Source organism: Monodelphis domestica, chromosome X (genome assembly GCF_027887165.1).
Source record: "Monodelphis domestica isolate mMonDom1 chromosome X, mMonDom1.pri, whole genome shotgun sequence".
Lineage (NCBI taxonomy): Eukaryota > Metazoa > Chordata > Mammalia > Didelphimorphia > Didelphidae > Monodelphis > Monodelphis domestica.
This window is the reverse complement of record NC_077235.1, coordinates 24,693,265-24,717,100: the sequence shown is the minus strand read 5'-3', so window position 1 is coordinate 24,717,100 and position 23,836 is coordinate 24,693,265. Positions and strand designations below refer to the sequence as shown.

Below are 23,836 nucleotides of genomic sequence, written 5' to 3'. Positions count from 1 at the left end.
CGCTGACTCCTAAAAAGACAACAATGGAACATTCAAGTCAGCTTGTAGATACCCTAAAGAATTTAGAAAGCAATACAAAAAGTCAACTTAAGAACATAAGCTCACGTATTTACTTCAGAAAATCAATTCTCTGCTTTATAACACTATTACAAATGAAGGAATTTATTTAAATAATCAGGCAAAGGTCAACAAAATCCCAAAAGGAAGAAAATTATTCCCTAATCGTACACTTATAAAGAATGTAGGGTGTTTTCTTAGGTCAGACAAGTTAACTCGAGGATCTGATTTTGTCATTTAATTCGAAACATTGATTTTTAGAGTTGTATGTACTCCTTCTGCTAGCCAAAATCACAGTTTCTCTATGACCTGGAGGAAAGGGAACCTTTGATTGCTAATATGAAATTTAAGAGGGACAAATATAAATTTTTAGACTTTTATTTAAAAAAAAAACCTCCAGCAACGTCATGAGTATGAGTGAGATGTGTCTAGACAGCTGTTTCTCTAAAAAAGATCCCAGAATTTAACAAGACTGTAAGTTCAAAATATAACGTGGGAGCCAAGAAAGTCACTAGGATCTTAAGAAAGATGATGTCTAAAATCTCAAAGGCAGTAAATAATGGAAAAATAGCAAATGAAGCATGACTACATTCTAAAGCTGTGATCATCTAAACTATTTCTTTAATTGAACAAATGAGTCAGTGATACAGATTAGATAAATAAGGTTCAGTCAGCCCAGCAACATTTATTATCGGCCAAGGACTGAGGTATAAGCACTGGAGAGGGGAAGACAGATAAACATAGAAACTGCCCTCAAGGAGCTCACATTCTAAAGGTGGAAACAGCACATAAATAACTAGGTACAAACAAAAAATATACAGTATAAGAAAGAAGTAATGTCAGAAGGGGAGGCACTAGCAGCTCTGGAGAGAGGGAAAAACCTGCAGAAATTTGATCTGATTTTGAGTTTAGATCAGAAGAAAGGCAGAGTTAAGAGACAGAGGCAGAGGAACATTCTAGGAATGGGGGACAGACTGTTCAAAGGCATGAAGCAAGTGAGATGGAATACTCCATGAGGGCAACAGAAAGAACGGCTGTGGCCCAGAAAGCAAAGTGTAGAGGGGAATAAACTGTAAGAAGAATGGAAAGGTAAGAAGGAGCCAGGTTGTGAGGAGCTTGAAAAACCTATGAATCAAGACAAATATGAAAAAGGTAAATAGTTTGAACAATTGCCAAGGATTGTACAAAGATGGAGTATTTACATTCTAAAAGGGGAGAAAAAAAACAATTGTCCCCTCAGAACTGGAATGTCATCAAAGGTCACAGAGGGAGTTAAATAAGACAAAGGGTCTGGGAGTGGGTTTTGTTAAGTTTTGACAGTCTGAAGAGAAGGAGGAAAGGAAGAAGGAATAAAATGGGGATGAAAAGGGAAGGAAAGAGAGGGATTTATTATTTTACATAATTAGAGTTTGCAAAGAGAAAACTACAAAGAGGAAGGGGATAGCAAAGTGGGCATCCCTTGAAGCTCACTTTCATCTGAACTAGTCAAAAAAGGATGGAATACATAGACACCCAGAAAGAATATAGTGAAAAATATACATTCAATATAACAGGAAAACAAGAGGCAAGTGAGGAGAAAGGTGAAAAAGAAAGAGGGCTACAATCAGGGAATGATTAAGCAAGAGTAAAAGAAAGCCCATCCTCAGATGGTAGATTATGAAGAGGGTTTAAAAGGAAAGAAAGAGAAACAACATGTAATTGGGTCTGGGAAAAGAAGAGAAGGGGGCAGGGGAGTGAAAATCAATTGTATGAAGCATAGATCAACAGTGCTGTGTGCTTATTCCTTCTGATTTGCTGTCCTCTTTTCTGTAAAGGGGGGAAGCAAAGGACAAAGAGAAGAAAAAGGATAAGAGAATAGGATGGAGAGAAATATACAATTAATGATCAGAACTGTTTATACGAATAAGATGAACTCACTCATAAAAGAAGATATCAAAATGGATAAGAAGACAGAATCAAATAAGTTGTTTACAAAAAAACACTAGAAACATAAAGATTCAAACAGTGTTATAAAAAGGTCTTGGAGCAAAATCTACTTAGCTTCAGCTGATTTTTAAAAAGCAGAGGTAGCAATCATGATTTCAGAAAATAAGAAAAAATCAAAATGGATTTGGTGAAAAGAGAAGGGAAATTGTATTATGCTTAAAGGAGACAATGCCTATCAGTATATACCATATGTAAACCAAATGGCATAACATAAAAATACTTTAAGGAAAGTTCAACAAGTTGTAGGGAGAAATTGAGAGTAAAACTCTAATAGGGGACCTCAAATGTACCTTTGAAATGAAAGTTAGGATAAATCACTTGAAAGGGATTTTTGACAAGTTAGCTATGACAGATATGATGATTACTTAATGGGAATAAAAAGCGGCACACATATTTCTCAGCTGTGTAACACACCTTTAAAAAAATTGACCACATATTTGAGCATACACCTTAAAATGAAATGTGGAAGGGCAGTGATATTAATTACATGCTTCAGTGACCTCGGCACAAAAAATAAAAATTATATTTAGTAAAGGGTAATTTAAGAAAGCATTAAAATTAAAGACTAAAACCTAATGAATTGGTGGATCAAAGAACAAATCCTAGAAATAATATGTAATTTTATTTTAAAGTGTCAGCACACTAAAATCTGTGGGATACAACCAAAGAAGTCATTAAGTAAAAGTTTATTACCTCTAAATCAGTACTTTTAAACTTTTTTTCTGTCATGGAATGCTTTGACAGCTTGATAAAGCCTAAGGATATCTTCTCAAAATAATATTTTTAAATGCACAGTTCAAAATATATGGGATTACTAAGGACATCACATATATTGAAAGATAGTTATCAGAATCTTAAAAGAATACCTCACAGAATCCAAGTTAGAGAAATCCTTCTCTAGACTCTTTCATCAGCAAGAGAGAAAAAAAACCAGATCAATGAATTGGGCCTGCAACTAAAAATATTTTAAAAGGTACATGTTAAAACTCTAAATAGATAACAGAAATTCTGAGAAACATAGAGAAGATTAATAAAATGGAAACCAAAACTCTACTGAATTAGGAAATAAAACTAAGAGATAGTTTTTGAAAAAAATGGATAAAGTATTAATTGGATTTTTTAAGCAAGAAGAAAATCAAATTACCTACCTCAAGAATGAAAAAGAATTTACAAGAAATGAATAAGAGAAATTACTAGAAACTATATGCCAACAGTAAACAACTGAAATGAAACACATTAATATAGTAAGTAATATAAAATACTGAGATTAAAAGAATAAAAAGAGAATTTAAATAACTCAATCTCAAGAAAAGAAACTGAACAAGCCATAAATGAAATCCCAAAGGGAAAAAGAAACCTGGGACCAGATGGCTTTACAAGTGAATTCTATCAAATATTCAAACAACAATTTATTCCAACATTGTATAAACTGCAAAAATGAAAAGAGAAGGTCTCCTACCAGATTCTTTCTAAGATACAAATATTGTCTTGCTACTCAAACCAGGGAAATTTAAAATGGAGAAAGAAAACCATAGACTAAAAACTAATGAATATAACTGCAAAAAAATTAAACATTGTCAGCTCTGAGAGGGGGGAGAGAAGAAGGGAGGGAAAGAAAATGAATCATGGAAACATGGGAAAATATTTTTTTTAAAAATAACAAAAATGTAAATAAAATATTAGTAAAGAAGCTAAAAGAACATATAAAAATGACATACTACATGTCCTGGATTTGTACCAGGAATGCAGTGTCAGTTTAATATTGGAAAAACTATGAGCATAATAGACTAATGAGAACCTCAGCAATCATATGATTATATCAAGAGATGCAGAAAAAGCATCTGACAAACTATAGCATCCATTTCTGTTAAAATAAAAAATCCCACGAGAAAACAGAGAAATACATGGTATTTTTCAATCACACAGTAAATAGCATCAATTTAAAACCGAGAGCCAGAATTACACATAAAGGGAATAAACTATAGGTTTTTCCAATAAGATTGGGGTAAAGCAAAGATATTTATTATCACTGGTATTATCTGACATGGTGGTAGAAGTATTAGCTATAACAATAAGATAAGAAAAAAATCAAGGGAAAATGGGCAAAAAGGAAAAAAATTTGCTTTCTGTAAATGATATATTGGTCTCCATATGAAAGTAATTCTAATCCTAGCTGAGGTGTTCTTAACCTAAGGTCCATGAACTTGTTCTTTATAAGATTTTGAAAAGTGCAGAGGAAAACAGAAACAGAAAAGAGAAGGAGATAACTTTCAGACCTGTGGTTAAAGGTAGAACTCATAACCAAATAAGGGACAAAATAGTATGTTCATAAAACCAAAAAGTTTTTACATGAGAAAAATCAATGGGACTCGAAGAAAAGCTATCAAAGGGGGAAAATTTTTGAACCAAATATATCTGATAAAAGCTCAGAATCTAAGATACACAGGGAATTGACCCAAAGAGAAGGGTGAGGAAATTCTGCTCTCCTGTCCTCCTCTCCAACAAGCGAGTTGCTGGTAGCGACAGCAAAGGTGTTCCTTAGAATTGGAACATGTCCACTTTTTAAAAGCCAATCATTTTATTTACTTACTGAGCATGTTAGTGGGGGTACAGGAGAATCAGAGAACTTCAGTTTCAATTCTGACTCTGACCCTCTTTACCTTTGTGGATCAGCTTCTTCATATGTCAAATAAGAGGGTTGGTCCAGATGATCTCTGACATTCCTTTCAGCTCTAAATCCAGGATCCAAATCTCCCTTCCTCATTTCACCCCCATCCATTACACAAAGTATAACTAAACCTCTGCCCAAATTATAGCATCAAAAATTCTGAATTAGTCAAGTTGGAATCAATATGATTTTATTATGCTTCGAAACACAAATAAAATTTGTTGATTTCAACTACCTGTCTGTGGCAAATTTTTGTTACTCCACAGCTTTTCTTCTGAAAAATGCATACACATTTTTTTAAACCCTCACCTTCCATCTTGGAGTCAATACTGTGTATTGGTTCTAAGACAGAAGAGTGGTAAGGGCTAGGCAATGGGGGCCAAGTGACTTGCCCAGGGTCACACAGCTAGGAAGTGATTGAGGCCATATTTGAACCTAGGACCTCCCATCTCTAGGCCTGGCTCTCAATCCACTGAGCTACCCAGCTGCCCCCCAACCCATACACTTTTAAAATGGATTCTTCCCTGCTTTCCCCTCTTATTTGCTTCTTTCTCCCCAGATACCTGACCTTGTCTCTTGAGGCTCCACTTTGACAAAAAAAAGGGTAAAAGGCAGAGTGATAAGAGATAGAGAATTGAAGTATGTGACTGAACAAGAATAGCGTTTGAGCTGGGAAACACTGCTCTGAGCCACCTCTCAATCCTTTCCAGTTCTAAGGTGAAAACTGACTCTGAGCAATATTGGCTGCATCTTAAAAACACAAGGCAGAAGGTCCACCAATACAAGGTTCAGTCATTCTGGAAAACAAGTAAGAACTATGCCCCTAAAGCTACCTAATTATGTATATACTTCAACTCAGCGATACTACTACTAGATCTATACCCAAAAGGGACCAAAGAAAGAGGAATAAAACCCATTTGGACAAAAATATTTCTGGTAGCATTTTTTGTGGTGGCAAAGAATTGAAAACTGAGGGGATGCTCAGAAACTGGGGAATGGCTGAACAAGTTGTGGTATATAAATGTGATGGAATACTACTGTGCTATAAGAAATGAGGGAGGTGATTTCAGAAAAACCTGGAAAGACTTCTATAAATTGATGCAAAGTGAAGTGTGCAGGAGTAGGAAAAAATCTACACAGTAACAGCAATACTATACAGGTAATCAACTTTGAAAGATTTAGAAACTTTGACCAATATAATGAACTACCACAGTTCCAATTGGGTTCATGATGAAACACGCTATCTACCACTAGATAGAGAACAGATGGACTTAAGAGAGCACAGTAAAGCATCATACTTTTTTCTTTTTATTTATTTTCTTTTTTACTGAACTAATATGGAAATTTGGTTTACATGACTATACTTTAAAAAATTAGCCTTACTTTCTGTCTTAAAATCAGTTCTGTCTATTGGTTCCAAGGCAGAAGAGCACTAAGGGCTAGGGCAGCAATGGGGGTTGAGTGATTTGCCCAGGGTCACATAGCTACAAAGTGTCTGAGGCCAGATTGGAAGCCAGGACCTCCCGTCTCTAGGCCTGGATGTCTATCCACTGGGCTACCTTGCTGCTCTGACTACACATATTCTTAATGAGTTTTCATTGTCTTGCCTTCTCAATGGCTGGAGGAGCGGGGAGGAGGAGGGAGGCAATTTAGAACTGAAAAATACATTTTACTTTTTATTTGAAAATTTTTCTTTAATTAATTAATTTAGAATATTTTTCCATTGTAACATGATTCATGTTCTTTCCCTCCCCTCCAGCCACCCCTCCCATAGGCAACAAGCAACTCCACTGGGTCTTACACGTGTCATTGATCAAGACTTATTTCCATATTATTAATATTTGCACTAGGGTGATCACTTAGAGTCTACATCCCCAATCATGTCCCCATCGACCCATGTGATCAAGCAGTTGTTTTTCTTCTGTATGAAAAATAAATTTTTAAAAAAATTCATGTGCTTTAAAAAATAAACCAAAATGAAACAAATAAAGAGGAATTTGAATTAACCAAAAACAAGAATACAAGGCAGAGTTCTAATGATGCCCCTTAAGAAGGTAGTAAAAAGTAAGTGAGGCTTGAAGAAGGTAGTTGAATATCACTTTACCCATTTTTAATAAATATCACTAACTTAAAATAACAAATGCTATAAAATCCATTTCATTTGTTAAAGCTGCACTCTGAAGGACAGTGTTAGCATAAAGACACTATGAAACAAAAGTAAGGTGATACGTAGTAGTGGCCAACCAGACTTTGGAGAGAATTAAATGCTAAATGTCAAGGCTCCCAGATTTCTGGCCAGCTACTTGGGTAGAAAATGTCCTCTTATTTTCTAGTGAGATGCCTAAGCACAAGACTAGATAAGGGATCTGCGCTTATGTAGAGATGAATGAATTTGAGGAGCATATAGGATGGCACTGAACAAAGGAGAAACATAAGTTGTGGACTATTATCAATCAACAAGTATTTACTGAGGGCTTGCCACATGACCATGGTAGCACAGTGGATAGAGTGCCTGACCTGGAGTCTTCCTGAACTCATCTTCCTGAGTACAAATCTGGCTCAGATGCTTCCTAGCTGTGTGACCCTGGACAAGTTACTTAACTCCTTTTGCCTCAGTTTCCTCATCTGGAAAATAAGCTGGAGAAGAAAAAAGGCCAACCACTCTAGTGTACCCCAAATAGGGTCACAAAGAGTTGGACATGACTGAAAACAAAAGAATGTGACCAAAAAAAACTCAAATTCAACTGCACTAAATGGTAAATCTCATTCTATAGACTTCTGGGTCACTTCATGATGCTGCCTGTCAACTGAGGACATGCTCAGGGAATCTGAAATCATTCTAAAACTACAACAAAGCAATACAAGGGTATTGGCAGCAGTTACCTTCTCCCTCCCCCTACCCCACATCACTAATGCTGACCTGATCATATCAAGTTATGTGATTAATGAAACCCTGGGAATTCAGCCACTGGAGAGGCATTGGACATTTAGTAGAAAACGCACCAGGTTTTATTCAAGGCTCTGAAAATTAGAAAATTTTATTTTTACGTATCTTAGAGATAAGCTAATTTGTTCATGAATTCATCTTATAAAAAATAGAATTCTTTTTGGGTTACCAAAAATGAGTGATAAATCAGCCAAGTTCACATTACTTTTTTTAAAATCCCTTTTTATTACTACTGAGGAACTGACTATGAGTCACAAAGGCTCATCAGTATATATTTTGATTATGTTTGATTTACTCAGGTATAACTGCATTAGTTACAGTGGTTGCCAACATTTGTCTTCAAGTAATTCGTCCAGCAGGAAGAAGGATGGGTTGAGCTCATGATTCCATCATTATAGGCTCCATTTTTAGGACAAGTGAAGGAGCTTGGTTCCACTCAGCTGGCAATGCCGATTACATGCCTGTCACTTATACAAGGTGATCAAAGACCAGGTGTATTTGTATACTTTTGTTAAGTAATTGTTTAAAGGGAAAAACATTCACTACAAAACCTAGTTGAAGTAAATGGTAAAAAAAATTAAAGATTTATGGAATTTATTCTACTTGTAGTATTTGTTCTTCCCTATTACCATATATTTTCATACTTGATTTTTAAAAAATCTTTTAAAAATGAGCAGTTATCACTAGTCAAGCATAAAATATATCTAAATATGCAAACCCCTCAAATTCCTCATCTAAATATATTCTAACAAAGACATTCAGAATAAAATCCAAAATAATTTTTCTAGAAACAGATATTATTTGTAAAGAATCTAACTTGAAACTAATTCATATCAACTTAGCTATTTACTTTGATTAATTTTAGTTCAAAGCAATACTCTTAAGGTACTAGTAATGGTAATAAAAAAGCTAACATTTATAGAGTGCTATAAGGTTTGCAGTAGTTCACATTACATCTTATTTCATTTTATCCTTACAGTGCTATGAAGTAAGAGCTATTATCCCCATTTTGCAGTTGAGGAAACCAAAGCGGACAGAAGTTAAGTGACTTGCCCAGCTATTTAGTATCTGGGGCGGGATTTGACATTAGCTCTACCTCACTCTAGGTTTAACAATCTCTCCAGTGAGCCACTTGACATCCTATTGAATATTTTCATTTTCAATATGGTAACAAAGAAATAGAATGAAGTAACACAGGCTGCCAAGATGAGGGAAGGCCAGCCTAACTGCATTTAAAACTTTTCTGTTATATTTGAGTAAAGCATCTGGTTCTGCCCTTTGGGTTCAAGCAGAACAAGTCCATATGATGATTCTTCAAATATTTGAGGTCAACTATCAAATCTCTCCTAAACCTCTTCTCCAGGCTAAACATTTAGAATTCCTTCAGCTGATCCTTCGCTGGCCCTTCCCTATCCTGGCTCTCCATGTCCTTAAATATGTCACACAGAGTTAACATGGTCATCCTGATATGAGCTGACTAGGGCTAAGTATAATACATTGGCCAATTACCTTCCTAGTTCTGTACATCAGGCCTCTCCTACCCTCCCCCTTTTAAACCTTTACCTTGTGTCTATGAATTGATACTAGGTTTTGGTTCCAAGGCAGAAGAGTAGTAAGGACTAGGCATTTGGAGTTAAGTGACTTGCCCATGGTCACATAGCTGGAAAGTGTTTGAAGCCACATAAGGTCTCTTTTAATGCAGCCTGAAATCATATTAATTTTTTTGGCTGCCATAACACATTGAGCTTGCCGTCCTCTAAATTTTTTTTTTCAGACTAGCTATACCTTCCCTCCTCTTGTACTTGTGATAATGAATTTTGGAACTATACATTTATGTATATCAAATCCCATCTCCTTTGATCCTGTCCAGTGTTGGAGTATGTATGCCAAGCTCTCTTTGAATCTTGATTCTGTCACCCAGTGTTAGCTCTGCTTTCCACTGGTTTGTAATAATCTGCAAATCTGCTCAGCAGGTCATCAAGGCACCAAATCCTAACCATACATCCAAGTTTTGCTAATTGCATCCCCAGTACCTAGCACATTGCCATTAGTACCACACACAATGAATTGCATCAAATTAATTGACTTTTAAAAGGTTTAAGAAAAAAGGAAAAATCTCCTGAAGAAACATTTTGGAATGACTAATTAAAATATAATCTTTAGCTATGTGTGCAAAATAGCTTCTATACAAACTGAAAGCTTCAAAGGAACAGAGAGTGGCCTAGCAGCAGGGCTGCAGAACACAAGGATGACATAGGGTGATCCTTCTGCCAACTTTTTCTGTTTCTGATGTCAAAGAAGAAAGATCAAGAGAGGAGAGCCTAAACAGAGACAAAAGGTGGATTGGAGGCCTTCCCTAAGATTAGCAAGACAGTTCTATTTCAGGAGATAGACTAGCTAATTACTGAGGGAAAAGCAGTGTTGTGAATAAGCCGTGCCATCTACAACTTGCAATCAAGTCAGGCAGCAGGAGCGAGAGCCAAGGCTGCCAGGAGTCTGGAGGGGCTCTGAGTAAAAAGAAAAGCTTTAGTTAAGAACTTACTAACAAAAGTGAGGTAGTGACAACTGGAGTCATTGCTGGGTAGCTCAGTTTCTTTAAACCTTAATCTACTCTACAGATTTACTTCAAAAGCAGAGTTTTTATCACATGTTTTCCTCAGCATCAAACTTATCATGGGGTCTGTGGAATCAGCCATGGAGAACTGCAGGTTATCTGCTGGTAGCTGCTAGAACTATAGCTAGACAGACAGATTCTAGAGAGAAATAATCAGTCTCTACAGCACAGGCTTTACATTTCTAAATCCATTAGGTGGAAGGCCAGCAAATGTCCACCAGAAAGTGGAAAAATTCATGAACTTTTTGTTCTTGAAAAAATACAAACATAAAGAGGGGAGTTGAGTGGCAGCTCACTATGGTCATTATCATGACCTTATTACCTCTTACTTGTACTACAATTACTATAATAACCTTCTATTTGTTTTATTTTTTTACTTCTGGCCTCACCCCTTGCCAATCACATAGCTACAAGATTATGCACAGGTCTGTCAGGTCTCAACAATTTTCAGTGGCTCTCTGTTGACAATAAGGTAAGATACAAATGCCTTAGACTGGTATTTAAGATCCTCCATAAGCTGGCAACCTAACCTTCCAGGTTTGATTTTATATTATTCCCCTTCATGCATACTACATGCCAGTCAAAGTACACTGCTGGCTGTTCCCTAAAATTAACATTCCATCTTTCATCCCTGTACCTCTGAATGCCTGGAATGTACTCCCCTGCTCATTTCTCCCTAGCTGAAAATCTTGTGATCCTCCTTAATTTTCTTATAACACCTGATTTAGATTTCTCCTTTTATCTGGCTCTTCATTTCCTTTACTCCTGTTTGTCCTTTCTCATGAGATTAGCTTCCATCTACTCTGAAGGCATCTTGTTATTTGCAGATAATCTTTTCCATTAGAAAGTAAGCTCCCTAAGGACAGGATTGTTTCTGCCTTTCTTGGTCTCTCCAGAGTTTAGTATAGCACCAGGGATGTAGTAAGCACTTGATAAATGCCTAATGACTAAATATTTTTTGTCATCATATCAAACTTTGTATTGCCTCATTCCAAGTAATGCCGTATACTTACTGTCTCCTCTCCTCCTTTGTAATCTTCTGGAGGGAAGGAATCATGCTGTTATTAACTTGACATCCTCAAGTACTTGGTACAAGTGATTTACACAGAACAGATGTCTAATGTTTGCTGAACTGAATTTTTATTTTAAAAAGATTTAATGTACAACTATTTCCAAGGAATTTTCAGGCTACTGTATTCTTTATAAAAGTTACTGAAATAGGAATAAATCTTATCATTTTATGGCTAAAGCAATTGTTCTACTCCATAACCATAACAGAAAAGTAACTAGGAGTAGAGTCAAGAGGCAGAATAAGAGGAAGCATTTTTACCAAGGTCACCAAGTGCACCTTCATTGCAACAATCTAGGAAATGCACTACACTGAATTCTGATCAGGAAAGCAAGGAAAAAGTCAGCGAGTCATTTGTCCAGCCTGGGGAAGCTTAGGGAGACAGACAAACAGGTTTACAGATACTGGGGAAAGAGAAATGGAAATAGAAGATTTCTAAGCATTCCTGAAGAAAAGACCAGAATTAAACAGAAAATTTGATGTCCAAATATAAGATTCAAGAGAACCATAAAAAAGGTAAAGAAGAAAAAGAAAAAAAATTAAGGGCTTCAATAAGGTCAAATTGATTATACTCTTATATGGAAAAATGATATCTGTAACTCTGAAAACTCTTTTCACTATCATAGTAGGTAGAAGAAATATACATAGGCAGAGGGTGTAGCATTAAGGTGTTTAGGATGATATGTAAATACAATTAGGGGTAAAAATGAGGATTGTACCAAGAGAAATGCAAAGGAAGAGGTAAAAATGGGGTAAATTACACCACAGAAAGAGGCACATGGGAAGGTGGAGAATACTATTACAAGAAGGGACAGATGAGGGTAGTGACAGGTAATTCCTAAACCTCTCAATGGAATTGGTTCAGAGAGGGAAGGACAGCTAGATTTATTGGGATATAGAATCCTATCTTACCCAACAGAGAAGTAAAAGGGGAAATAAGGAAGAGGTGTATGGGGAGGGGAGTAATATAAGGGAGGAAAAAGTTGGGGGGAGAGATTAAAAGACACTATAGAGAAGTAGGGGGGAATAAGAAGGGAGGGGATAAGAAGAGGAGTAAAGTAAGGGCAGGGAAAAGAGAGACTGATTAAAAGCAAAACACTGATGTGGAGGGAAAGAGTGAAAGGGGGATGGGCAAGATTAAAAGAGGAAATCAAAATGATGGGGAATACACAGATGGTAATCATGACTGTGAATGTGAATGGGATAAACTCACCCATAAACTGGAAGTGGATAGCAGAGTGGATTAAAACCCAAAATTCCACCATACGTTGTTTGCAATAAATACACATGAGGCAGGTAGACATACGTAGGGTAAAGGTAAGAGGCTGGAGCAGAATTTATTGGGTATCAACTGAGAAAAAGACATGAGTAGCAATCATGATCTCTGACAAAGCTAAAGTAAAAATAGATCTGATTAAAAGAGATAAGGAAGGTAATTACATCCTGATAAGAGGCAGTATAGACAATGAAGAAATATCATTACTCAACATATATGCACGAAATGGCATAGCATCCAGATTTTTAAAGGAGCTTAAGGAGGAAATAGATCATAAAACTATACTAGTGGAGGTCCTCAACCTTCCTCTATCAGATCTAGATAAATTAAACCCTGGGCAAGCCACTTAACCCCCACTGCCTAGCCCTTACCACTCTTCTGCCTTCTAAGATGAAAGGTAAGAGTTTTTTTTTAAACAGAGATCATAGAAACAATCAATAATTTCATTAAAGATAATGAAAACAAAGAGACAAGAAATAAAAATTGTGGGATGCAGTCCAAGCTGTACTTGGGGGGGGGGATTTATGTCTCTAAATTCTTTCATCAATAAAAGGGAGAAAGAACAAATCAATGAATTGGACACTTAATTTTAAAAAAATAGAAAATCAACAAATTAAAAACTTTCAATCAAACACTAAAATTGAAATTCTGAAAAGAAATCAATAAAATAGAAAAAATAAAAATGATGAATTAATAAAATTAGGAAACGAGTTTTTAAAAAAGTAAATAAGCCATTAGTTAATTTTATTTTTTAAAAGAAAGAAAATAAAACGACCACTATCAAAAATGAAAATGGCAGATTCATAACCAATGAAAAAGAAATAAAGTAAATATTAGGAATTATTTTACCCAACTATGTGTCAATAAAACTAACAATCTAAATTAAATGGATGAACATTTACAAAAATATGAATTGCTCAATTTAATGAAATAGAAAACAAAATATTTAAGTAACCCTATGTTAGAAAAAGAAATTGAATGAATCATAAATGAACTCCCTAAGAAAAAATTCCAGGATGAGATAGATTTATAAGTAAGTTCTATGAAACATTTAAGGAAATAAGTAAATCAAATACCTCTTAAACTATTTGAAAAAATAAGTAAAGAAGGAATCCTAACAAATCTCTTCTATGACTTAAATGAAATCTTGATACCTAAACTAGGAAAAGTCAAAACAGAAAAATTAAATTATAAACCAAGTTTTCTAATGAATATTGATTCAAAATTTTTTTTAAATTAAGTATTAGCAAGGAATACTACAGCAATATATCACAAATATCAGAGAATGTTTTGCATACTATACATTTTTGTAGTAGTTTAAAGGGTTTTTTTGCCTCTCAATAAGTGAGGAATAGGGATGAAAGGAGAGAAAGACTCAGAACTGAAAATAAAAGGAAAATTAATTTTAAAAACCACAAAAAAATAAAGGAAAACAACTTTAAAAAGAAAAGCAACTAATATTCTACAGAATATGTTACCTTTTTTAAATCTCAGTAATTTTGTTTTTCATGAAAAAATTTTTTTTACCAACATGTTCTGTAGATCTGGGCAATTTCCTGACTATTTTCTTCATGGTCTTCTGCCTAACTTTACTTACAAGATTACTCTTGTATTCTGCTATGCCACTTGCTACACATTCCTTCATATATTTCTAGACTTCACTTCCTACTACATTCTCAGGCCACCTGTCCCATAGACTGTCTAAACAGATGAAGGTAAAAGTGTAGACACTCAGGATTTTGTCTGATCACAACCATTATTAAGGTGAGATTTTCCAAGACTGAACTGTGTCTGAAAGTGTGGTCCTCCTATCATTTAAAAATGAATACTCGGGGCAGCTGGGTAGCTCAGTGGATTGAGAGCCAGGCCTAGAGATGGGAGGTCCTAGGTTCAAATCTGGCCTCAGACACTTCCCAGCTGTGTGACCCTGGGCAAGTCTCTTCACCCCCATTGCCTAGCCCTTACCACTCGTCTGCCTTGGAACCAATACACAGTATTTATTCCAAGATGGAAGGTGAGGGTTTAAAAAAATGGAAACTCTTCTGTAACTTCAGACCTCTATGCTGACTCTTCATATTTTGCAAGTGAGGAAAACAAGACCCAGAGAGCATTCCAAGGTTACACAGGCAGCATGGAGGAGAGGTGAGATGTAAACCCAGGTCCACTGACTGACTTCCAAATCCAAGGCCCTTTCTACTCCAGCAGGCTGATAGTACCTGCCTTACCTGGCCTCTAAGACTGCAGTATGAAGAAGTGGATAATGGGTGTAAAATTCTGAGACCTTTTTGGTGATTTAATTTTTAAAGAAGGGTTAGTTCAACTAATGGATTATAATTATACTACAGATAAAACTACCACAAGAAATATATGGAAGACCACTTTTCTGGTGTTTTCCATGGAGGATCCATGGGAAATTAGACCTTGCCAACCTTGCAATGACCTATTCTAGTAGGTGGTATTCTAAATATTTCTGATACTGATTTTTTTAAATTTAAAGGTCATAATACTATTTCGCTTAGTATTATGAATTGTACTACAACAGGAGAGACTGAAATACTACTGGCAAAAACAGATTTTCCAGTCATGGAGAAGTAACCTAGACAGATACTAAGCAGTAATGCAATCCAGATGACAAAAAAAGAGATCTGTGGTAAAAGGTCAATCAACCAAATAAATATGACTTTAGAGCTAGTTTCAAAGGCTTAAGGTCGAAAATACCCAATAATCAAGGCATGGCTGAGTGATCTGAAAAGTAACTTACATTTTGAGAAAGATCTTGGAAATTGTAATGAAAGTTCAATAATTTCCATCATTTAAACAATAGAAAATTCTGGGACAGCTATCAGGGCATGGGAATTAACAAGGACAAAGGGTTGCAGTAAAGACTCTAAGAGAGAGCACAATATCAGCATTTGGGAATAATCTAGTCATTTGGGTTCTTATCAGTCCTTCCAGAAGCCCTTTCCCTAGTTCTCTTCCTGACATGCTGCTACCTTCTGGGAACAGGAAATGCTTATCCCCTCCTGTCTGCCAAAGTACTGACTACTGCTTGAAGGCACAGCTCTATTTCTACCTAGTTGTCCAGAAGCTTTCCAAAACTGTCCCATATCTCCATGGTGATCCCTCCTTCTACCCATTCTTACAGTGTTTACTGACTGTACCATTTAACTAGCATGGATCATAAAATGCCTAATATTTCAGCTGTTATCTTGTCCTAGATATAGATTCTGTCTTTGCATCTTAAAAAATCTAAGAGAGGGAGCTGGGCGGTTCAATGTATAGAGAGCCAGATCTGGAGTCAGGAGGATCTGAGTTCACATCTGACCTCAGACATTTCCTAGCTCTGGGGCCCTGAGCAAGTCCCTTAACTCCCATTTATTGGTCCTTCACATTCTTTTGCCTTGGAATCAATACTTAGTGTTGGTTATGGGACAGAAGGTAAAGGTTTGTTTAAAATGGCAATAAAAAGGTCCCAAACTGAACAATGTTGTGTATCATTCTTTAGCTAGTTTATGTGGTAGGGCCCTATGTTCTCAAAAAGATAGTAAGCACCTCAAGGGCAGGAGAGAAGTTTTCCTATGTATGTCCATAAGCACAGTTGGAAGGGAACTTAGAGCTAGTCTAGCTCCTTCACTTTAGAGAGAAACTGAGGACCAGGGAGTTGAATGATTTGCCCAAGTTCATAGGGGTAGGAAATAAGAGAATCAGAATTTGAACTCAACTCCTCTGACTCCAAACCCAGCTCTTTCCTTTGCATGGCACTGCTCTTCTATATCCTTCATAAATGCTTAGATCTACAGGTGAGCATATGATAAGGGTTTAATAAGATTGAGATGATTTTGATGATGCAGTCATCTGCTAAAAAAACAGCAATGGAAAAGCCAGAGAATAACTGTTAAGTGCTCGGAGTATGTGTGCCACAAGGCAATTTTAAGTGGCAAAAATAAACAGAGAAAGAACGAGTTCATAGTTTAATTCTCATCAAAAGTAGAAAGTCAGTTGAAGATTTAGAGCTAGATGAAGCATCAATAAAGGGAAATCAAGCACTGAAAAAAGATGTGATTCTAAGGAACAAAAGAAAATCAGCAATTTAGAATGTTAATTTTGTGAAAACAAAACTAAGGCGATTAGAGGAAGCCATTCTATTCTTTCTTCATAGAACTTCAATAGGACCTACTGTTATGTGAACAAAGATGGAGGGCCAGACCAAGACATTTAGAAGCAAAAATGAAATGGCTTATTGTCTCTAGGGAGCAATGGACATACAAAACGAGGTGATCTCCTTAGAAATCAGGCCCTTTTCCTCTCCCCATCCCCTTTATCCTCGAAAGAAATATAGAGAATAAACAATCATACTGTGCTTACATGTCCCTTTCATGCATGTCATGGTGGAAGAGCACAACTCAATGACCTGTATAGCAGCAGATCCTGGCTCCTGTGGCGGCACTGTCAAAACAGAAATCTCCAAAAAAGACACAGAGCAAGAGAAACAATTAGATTTTTATTTCATTCCTGCTGGTATCTCCCCAATGAAGTATCTTCAATACTCATAAACATTTAATACTCTGATATATAAAGTTTTAACTGGGGAACAGAACTGAAAGCAGAGAGAAGTATAAGAATGATCTTTTACAAGTGATTAGGGATTTTATTGGCAAAAGACTTTTAAGAGGAGGAAGCTCCTGTACAAAGGCATTAAATGACTGGCTTGTGGTCACATAGCCAGTGTCTAACAAAGCCAGGTCATCTTGGCTCTCACACAAGCTCTATCGATTCCACCATGTGGCCTTCAATTAAGTGAGTAAATTACAAGGCTTTCAGAGCTCTACACAATATGGCATATGATCATATTTCTCTCTTTCATGCATTGTATACTTTTGCTGAACCCTAACCCTAACTCTCTGTGGCCCAACAGAAACCATACCCTCTCCTCTCTGTGGCTTTGTGCTCATGTGCTTCCCCATTGCCTGGAATTCCCTCCCTACATTTTCCCTACTGAATTCCTTACCTATGTAGTAATGTCCAACTCAAATGCCATATCCTCCATAAATCTATTCCTGATCCTGCTAGTTGGTGACAACCCTTCCCAATGGATCCTCACAGTGCTATTTTGCGTGACAAATGCACTTAGTAGATAATATTGTGAATTATATTTTCTTGTTCTTATATCTTATCTTCTTGATAGACTGTAAATTTCATGAAAGTAGAGATAGTTTAAACTGTATTTTAGCTCCCATTGATGAGCACAGAGGACTTGCTCAATGCTTGCTGAAAGAATATTTCAAATATCTTGATAACATATCTACTTGTATGATTATTAGTAAAGAAAAGCATTTTAGACATATATGATAATATTTAAAGCCTTTAAGTGATTTTCTATTAGGATAAAAAGGTATTATATCATCAACTCTGAAATGAATACAGACTTGCATTTAATATCATGCCTTTAAAAAATTCATTTTGAATAAAAACATGGAAAGGTTGCAACCTTAAATCTACTAGAATTAGATGGTAGTGACTTTTATTGAGTAAATTCATGCTCAAATATTTTAAAACAAAAGTCTTAAAAATTAACTAAAGGAATATTTTAGTGAGGTAGAATCAGAGAAGGCCCTAGAGTTAAAATGATCAAATTGCATTCACCGTTAACATGTCCTATTATGCTAGGAACTACTGAGATTTTACCTTACTTTAATTTTCCAATAAGCATGAAAATGGCCATAACATCACGGTTACCCTATAGATGATAGCATCCTAAGAATATAGTTATTAAGCCCTAAAAATAATAGTTATTTTCAGTAGTCTATATCCCTAGTGGGATACAGCAAAGCCCTCATCTGCAGCCTGAATTCATAATGTTGTGCTTATATTTCAAGCATCACTGCAAGAATAAATATGGAATTTATTTATTTTGGGAATTTGACTGTAATAGGTTGACTGCTTGCATAATGATGGGCTCAAAAGCTATGTTTCTCACATTATTTCTCATTTTCTTCACTATCATTCATAATAGAAAAGATCACTTCAACATGAAAAGAAGGATATACATTTGGCTTTTTAAGAGTGGACTTGGGACTAAGTTGGGATAAGGAGTTCCTGGTGAGCAGCCCATTGCATAATGGCAACTGGTCTGCAAATGATAATTTTAGATAATATAACACTTATATACTGTAAAGTAAATATAGAATGATGAATTATTAAAACACCATTTTCCTTTGAAAGATATATTAACAGATGTGCCAACCTAGTCATCTTAGGCAATCAGACTTGCAGTACCACTTCTATACAAGTACCCCTTAATTTCATAAAGACTGATCTACCATGAACCAAACAGAATTGATAAGGAAGAATTGACTCATTTTTTATAACAGGTTACTCCAAACTTAACGAGTTGTCAGAAGCAAATCATGTTTGAGAGCAGCAGTACCTTTTGAAAAACTCAGATAATGCAGCATAGATCTGAGCCATTGTAAACACCAATAAAAGTAGGAGGGAAACAGACTCCTGCAATATGAGCAAAGTCAGGGAACTGACTAGTAGGGGAGAAGTACCTGTAAGACTGGGATGGTGAAAGGGGCAAAAGCTGGGGAGAGATCTAAACAGGAGCAAAAGTAAAGTGTAGAAAAACTTTCCGAATGGGTATAATGTCACTTGTAATATCATGAGACTGGAAATCTCAGCTTTCAACTCAATCTCTTCAGATATTGTCTCCTAAATCAATGTGGTATGGTAGAAAAATTATTTTACTTGTCTATGCAATTTCTTCCAAGGGTTAAGTTGTTTTTGTTTTTTAGGGGATGGAAATGAGAGAAAAGAAATGTTCAATTTAGGATTTTTTATTTAAAACTAAAAAACTCAAAACTATTATCTTTTTAAAGGAAGGCCTGGATTGAGAGACAAGAGACAACTAGATTAAAATACTGAAACTCATTTGGACCCAGGATAAGCCAATTTACCTTCTTCCAAGTCTGAGCTTCCTCATCTATCATGCAGATATTACATGCAGAGTCGCATGTATAAAATTAGAGATGGACAAGTGAGAGTTAAGATGATGAAATGTGGAAGAAAGCTAAAATTCACTTTGAAATAAAACTCTCTTGGAATGTCATTATTCTATAAGGCAATGACTATCTATCTTCCTATATAGAACATTCTCTCAAAAATTCAAAGCCCTTAGAGCAGTTACTGCTTTGAGTTAAAACATAGGCATTAGAAAAAAATAAGTGTAAGTACCCAAGGCTTGACAAACTCCATTTCACTAACAGTGACCTATAAAATTGCAGTAAATTAGCAACGAGTTAGGAAAAAAAGCACAGCTGAAATTACCTGCTGATCGGAATCTGCCTTCAGTACAGATCGATCTGTAATCAGCACTGCCCTCGAGATCTGCCTGTAATTCCACAAACCAAGAAGTTTGAGATTGACATTTAATAGCTGATACATTTATAGATTCAAAATGCAGAAACAAAGACCTCTCTTGTTATTCTGATCGTGTGGTTTGCAAAGCAAAGGCTAAAGTTGACGCACTCCAGCAGAAGGGCAGCTCTGCTTAGATTATTAATTGGCTCATGAACAACATAAGAAATGACACTAATTCAAAAAAGGAATTGAATTAAGAATAGCCGGGGTTTGGCCTCCAGCGTACATTTTGCTACGTGTGTTCACATATTTGGTGTCAACAACAGGCTACCTGGATGACATTAAAAGGTGGCTATGAAGGCAGAACAGAACTTTCACCCACCTGAGCTTGAGGAGTAAGGAAGCCCTTACCTGTAGGTCACATTTGAACATGTTTGCTCAGAAAGGCAGCTATCTTCCACTATAAAATGCTTCGCACTTATCCTCTGACCACATTGATCTATGATCGCCTTACATCTACATAAAAAGAGAAGGAAAACAAAGATATGGAATTTAAAAAATATATTTAAATATTAATTCTATTCTACAAGTCAATTTGAAAGATTACTCACACACACACACACACACACACACACAAACACCCTCTGGAAACTTTTGTTTACAAACAAACAAACAAAAAGTTGTTTACAAAAAGTTTCCCAAAAAATCACAAAAATTATTTTTCAGGAGCAGATAAGCCATTTAAATTTACCATAAACTGTACTGGGAAAAGGGAATAGGTACTTATCTAGTGCCTACTTTGTATTAAGCACTTTGTACAGATATCATCTCATTGCATCCTCCCAACACCCCTGTGAGGGAGGTGCTACTATGATTCCCACTTAACAGGTGAGGAAACTGAGGTAGACATGGAGGAAGTGATTTGCTCATGGTCACAGAGTCAGGAAATGTGTAAGGCCACTCAGGTATTCCTGATTCCAATACTTGGTGCCCCCTCCATTGTAGTGCTCCCTAGCTGCTACTACATTACCATATTTTCATATTGCCTGCATTTCCCAACTTATTATTCCCTATTCAAAATCCCACAGATCCATTCCTATAAAAATAAGAGAAAAAGTTCAGTAAAACAAACATATGGAAAAAGACTGATGGTCAAAAACCCTGAGCTCTGAAAATCCAGGGGAGATCTTCTTCCTCTTATTTGGGGCAAAGTTTGGTCCTTATCATTTGACAATATTCAATTTCCATTGTTTTGATGAGTTGTACATTCCTGTCATCATTGTGTGCATTGGCCTCCTGCTTTGCTTGCCTTGTATATGTTCATATATATCTTCCCAGGCTTGTCTATAGACATCATAGTTGTCATTTCTTACAGTCCTGTAATATTTTATTAGATTCACATAGGACAAATCATTTAGTCATCTATCAATCAACAAGCATCTTATTTTGCTTTCAGTTTATCTCCAGCCTTTGGAAGGAAGAGTAGACAAACAGGTCTTCTTATCTGATGGGTGTGCCAAGCTTACATCCTGTGCCACCCTTGTCTCCTGCTCTGAGAAGGACCTTCCATTCAATGAGGAATATTTTCATACCTGGTCAAACCCTATACATTCTAGTGATTCTGAATTTATATAGATCATCATCCAAACCTCATCCACTGTCCCTATCAACCCTCTCACTCCCAAATCCCAACCAAACACCATCCACTCCTTCCACTGTGCTGTTGGAAAGCCTGTTCCACAAGGAACAAATTTTCCTTCATTCTGAACCTTTTCCTCGTCTTTTGCTTCTATTCTATCTCCTAGGAATCAGCAGAACCTGGCTCCCTTCTTATGACACAGCCTCCCTGGCTATTCTCTCCAGTACTAGCTTCACTTTCATTAATTCCCTTGGCTCATTGGGGGCATAGTGGAAGAGCTGGAACACTCCTTGTTCCCCTTTACCAAGTTTAGGTTCTCCCCCATCTCCCATCACTCAGTAACATCTCCTTTGAACCTCTGAGATTCATACAATTCATATTTCCCTACAATCAAAATCCTGGTAGCTTTTGTCTGTAGATATTTAGGTCACTTCTCCTTCCTTACTCAACAAGTTAATTTTTCTCTCCTTCCCAACTCCTGCCCTCTTAGTAAGGCTTCAACATACATATTGACTCTTCCTCAACAATGCTAACAACTCAGTTCTTCAATCTGTTCACTTTCCATGACCTATTCCTCCATCACATCTCAGCCACACATAAAGATGATCATGCCTTTGATTTTGCCATAACTCATAAATGTACTACCCCCATGTTTAAGAATTTTAGATTCTCCTTATCTGATCATAATCCATTGGCTTTCTACTTCTTTGTCTGTCTTCCTTTACCAAACATTAGCCTTCTGATCTCTTTTGTCTCCAATCCCTCAGTCTTTCAGTTTTCTCCCAGACCATCTTCCCAACATTAGCCACTCTCCTTTTTTCTCCACCTTGACCCCTTGGGGAATCAGTTCAATTCTACATGATCCTCTTCTCCTGAGTCCTTGGCCTCCTCATCATATCATTAATTATACTCTGCCATGCCTTAGCCTTGGATGACTCCTACTATACACTGCCTTGGCCCATGCACATGTGCTGCTGAACATAAGTTAAAATTATACAACTATTCTAAATGGATCCACAATTTTATAGTACACAACCTCAACAGGACCCTCACTGCCACTTCTAAACCTTTTTATCTCTCTTCAAACTTCCCATACCCCTCTCCTGTCAGCTGATAAGCATGCCTTATATTTCATAGAAAAAATAGAAGCCATTGAGCTCCCTCTTCTTCCCTATTTTCACTCAAATACCTTCTGCCACCATCTCCTTCATTCATGTCTCACACAACGAGGTGACCCTATTCCTTATTAAGGCCAACCCCTGTGGCTGCACAAGAAATCCCATTCTATCTTGACTCCTTCAAGAAATTGCCCCCTCTGCCATTCCTATTCTTTAACTTATCTTCAATCTCTCCTTGTCTATGAGTCCCTTCTTACTACCTATAAACATGCCCATTTCTCCTCTATCCTCAAAAAACACTACGCTTAATCCTCATATGTCTATTTCCTTATATTTCTTATGCACTTTGTGGCTAAACTCCTTGAAAAGGTCCTCTGTCACAGATATCTCTACTTTCTTTCCTCTCACTCACTTCTTAACTTCTTATAGTCCAGTTTCTAAAGTTATTCTATAAAAACTATTCTCTCCAAAGTTATATATAGATGATCTCTTAGCTGCCAAATACAATGGCTTTTTCCCAGTCCTCATTCTCTTCAATCAGTCTGTAGCATTTGACACTGCTAATCATCCTCTCCTCTTTAACACTCCCTTCTATTTTGATCTTTAAGATGCTGCTTTCTCCTAGTTCTCATATATATCAGACTGCTTATTCTCAGTTTCCTTTGCTGGACTATTTTCCAGGTCAAGTCACAGGATTCTTTCCTGGTCTCTCATATCTTCTCCCTCTATATTTCCCTTGATGATAACATCAGCATCCATGGACTAAATTAGCATCTCAAAGGTGAGGATTCTTAAATCTACCCATCCTGGCCTAATCTCTAATCTCACATCTCACACAACATCTCAGATATTTCATACTCGATATTCAGTCAGCATCTTAAATTCAGTATGTCCTGAACTGAACTCATTATTCTTCCCTAAAACTTTTTCCATTCTCCTTAACTTTCGATTCCTGATGAGGACAACACCATCTTTCCAGTTTCTAAGTTTTACGAGTTAGAGATCATCTCAACTTCTAACTATCTCTTATTCCACAATATTCAATGTTGTAAAAATAAATTTGGTGACTTACATAAAATATTTAGATGGAAAAACTGTTTCAA

At 36.4% G+C, this 23,836-nt stretch overlaps 1 protein-coding gene and 1 pseudogene across 9 annotated transcripts in view; both read right to left on the bottom strand.

The window, feature by feature from the left end:
• The window catches only part of CHM (CHM Rab escort protein), a 555,159-nt gene that overhangs the window by 319,463 nt on the left and 211,860 nt on the right, over positions 1 to 23,836 (bottom strand). For all 9 annotated transcript variants that reach the window (XR_008914554.1, XR_008914555.1, XR_008914556.1 and 6 more), the window contains 3 exons: positions 20,388 to 20,492; positions 19,944 to 20,007; positions 16,983 to 17,079 (listed from right to left, as the gene is read on the bottom strand). Coding sequence is in view for 5 of the 9 variants with exons in the window: in XM_056808972.1 (XP_056664950.1) it covers positions 16,983 to 17,079; positions 19,944 to 20,007; positions 20,388 to 20,492 (266 nt within the window). In the remaining 4 variants the exon portion in view is untranslated. The remainder of the gene's footprint in view (positions 1 to 16,982; positions 17,080 to 19,943; positions 20,008 to 20,387; positions 20,493 to 23,836) is intronic.
• Positions 20,425 to 23,836, bottom strand: part of LOC100012038 (annexin A5-like) — a 28,675-nt pseudogene continuing 25,263 nt past the window's right edge.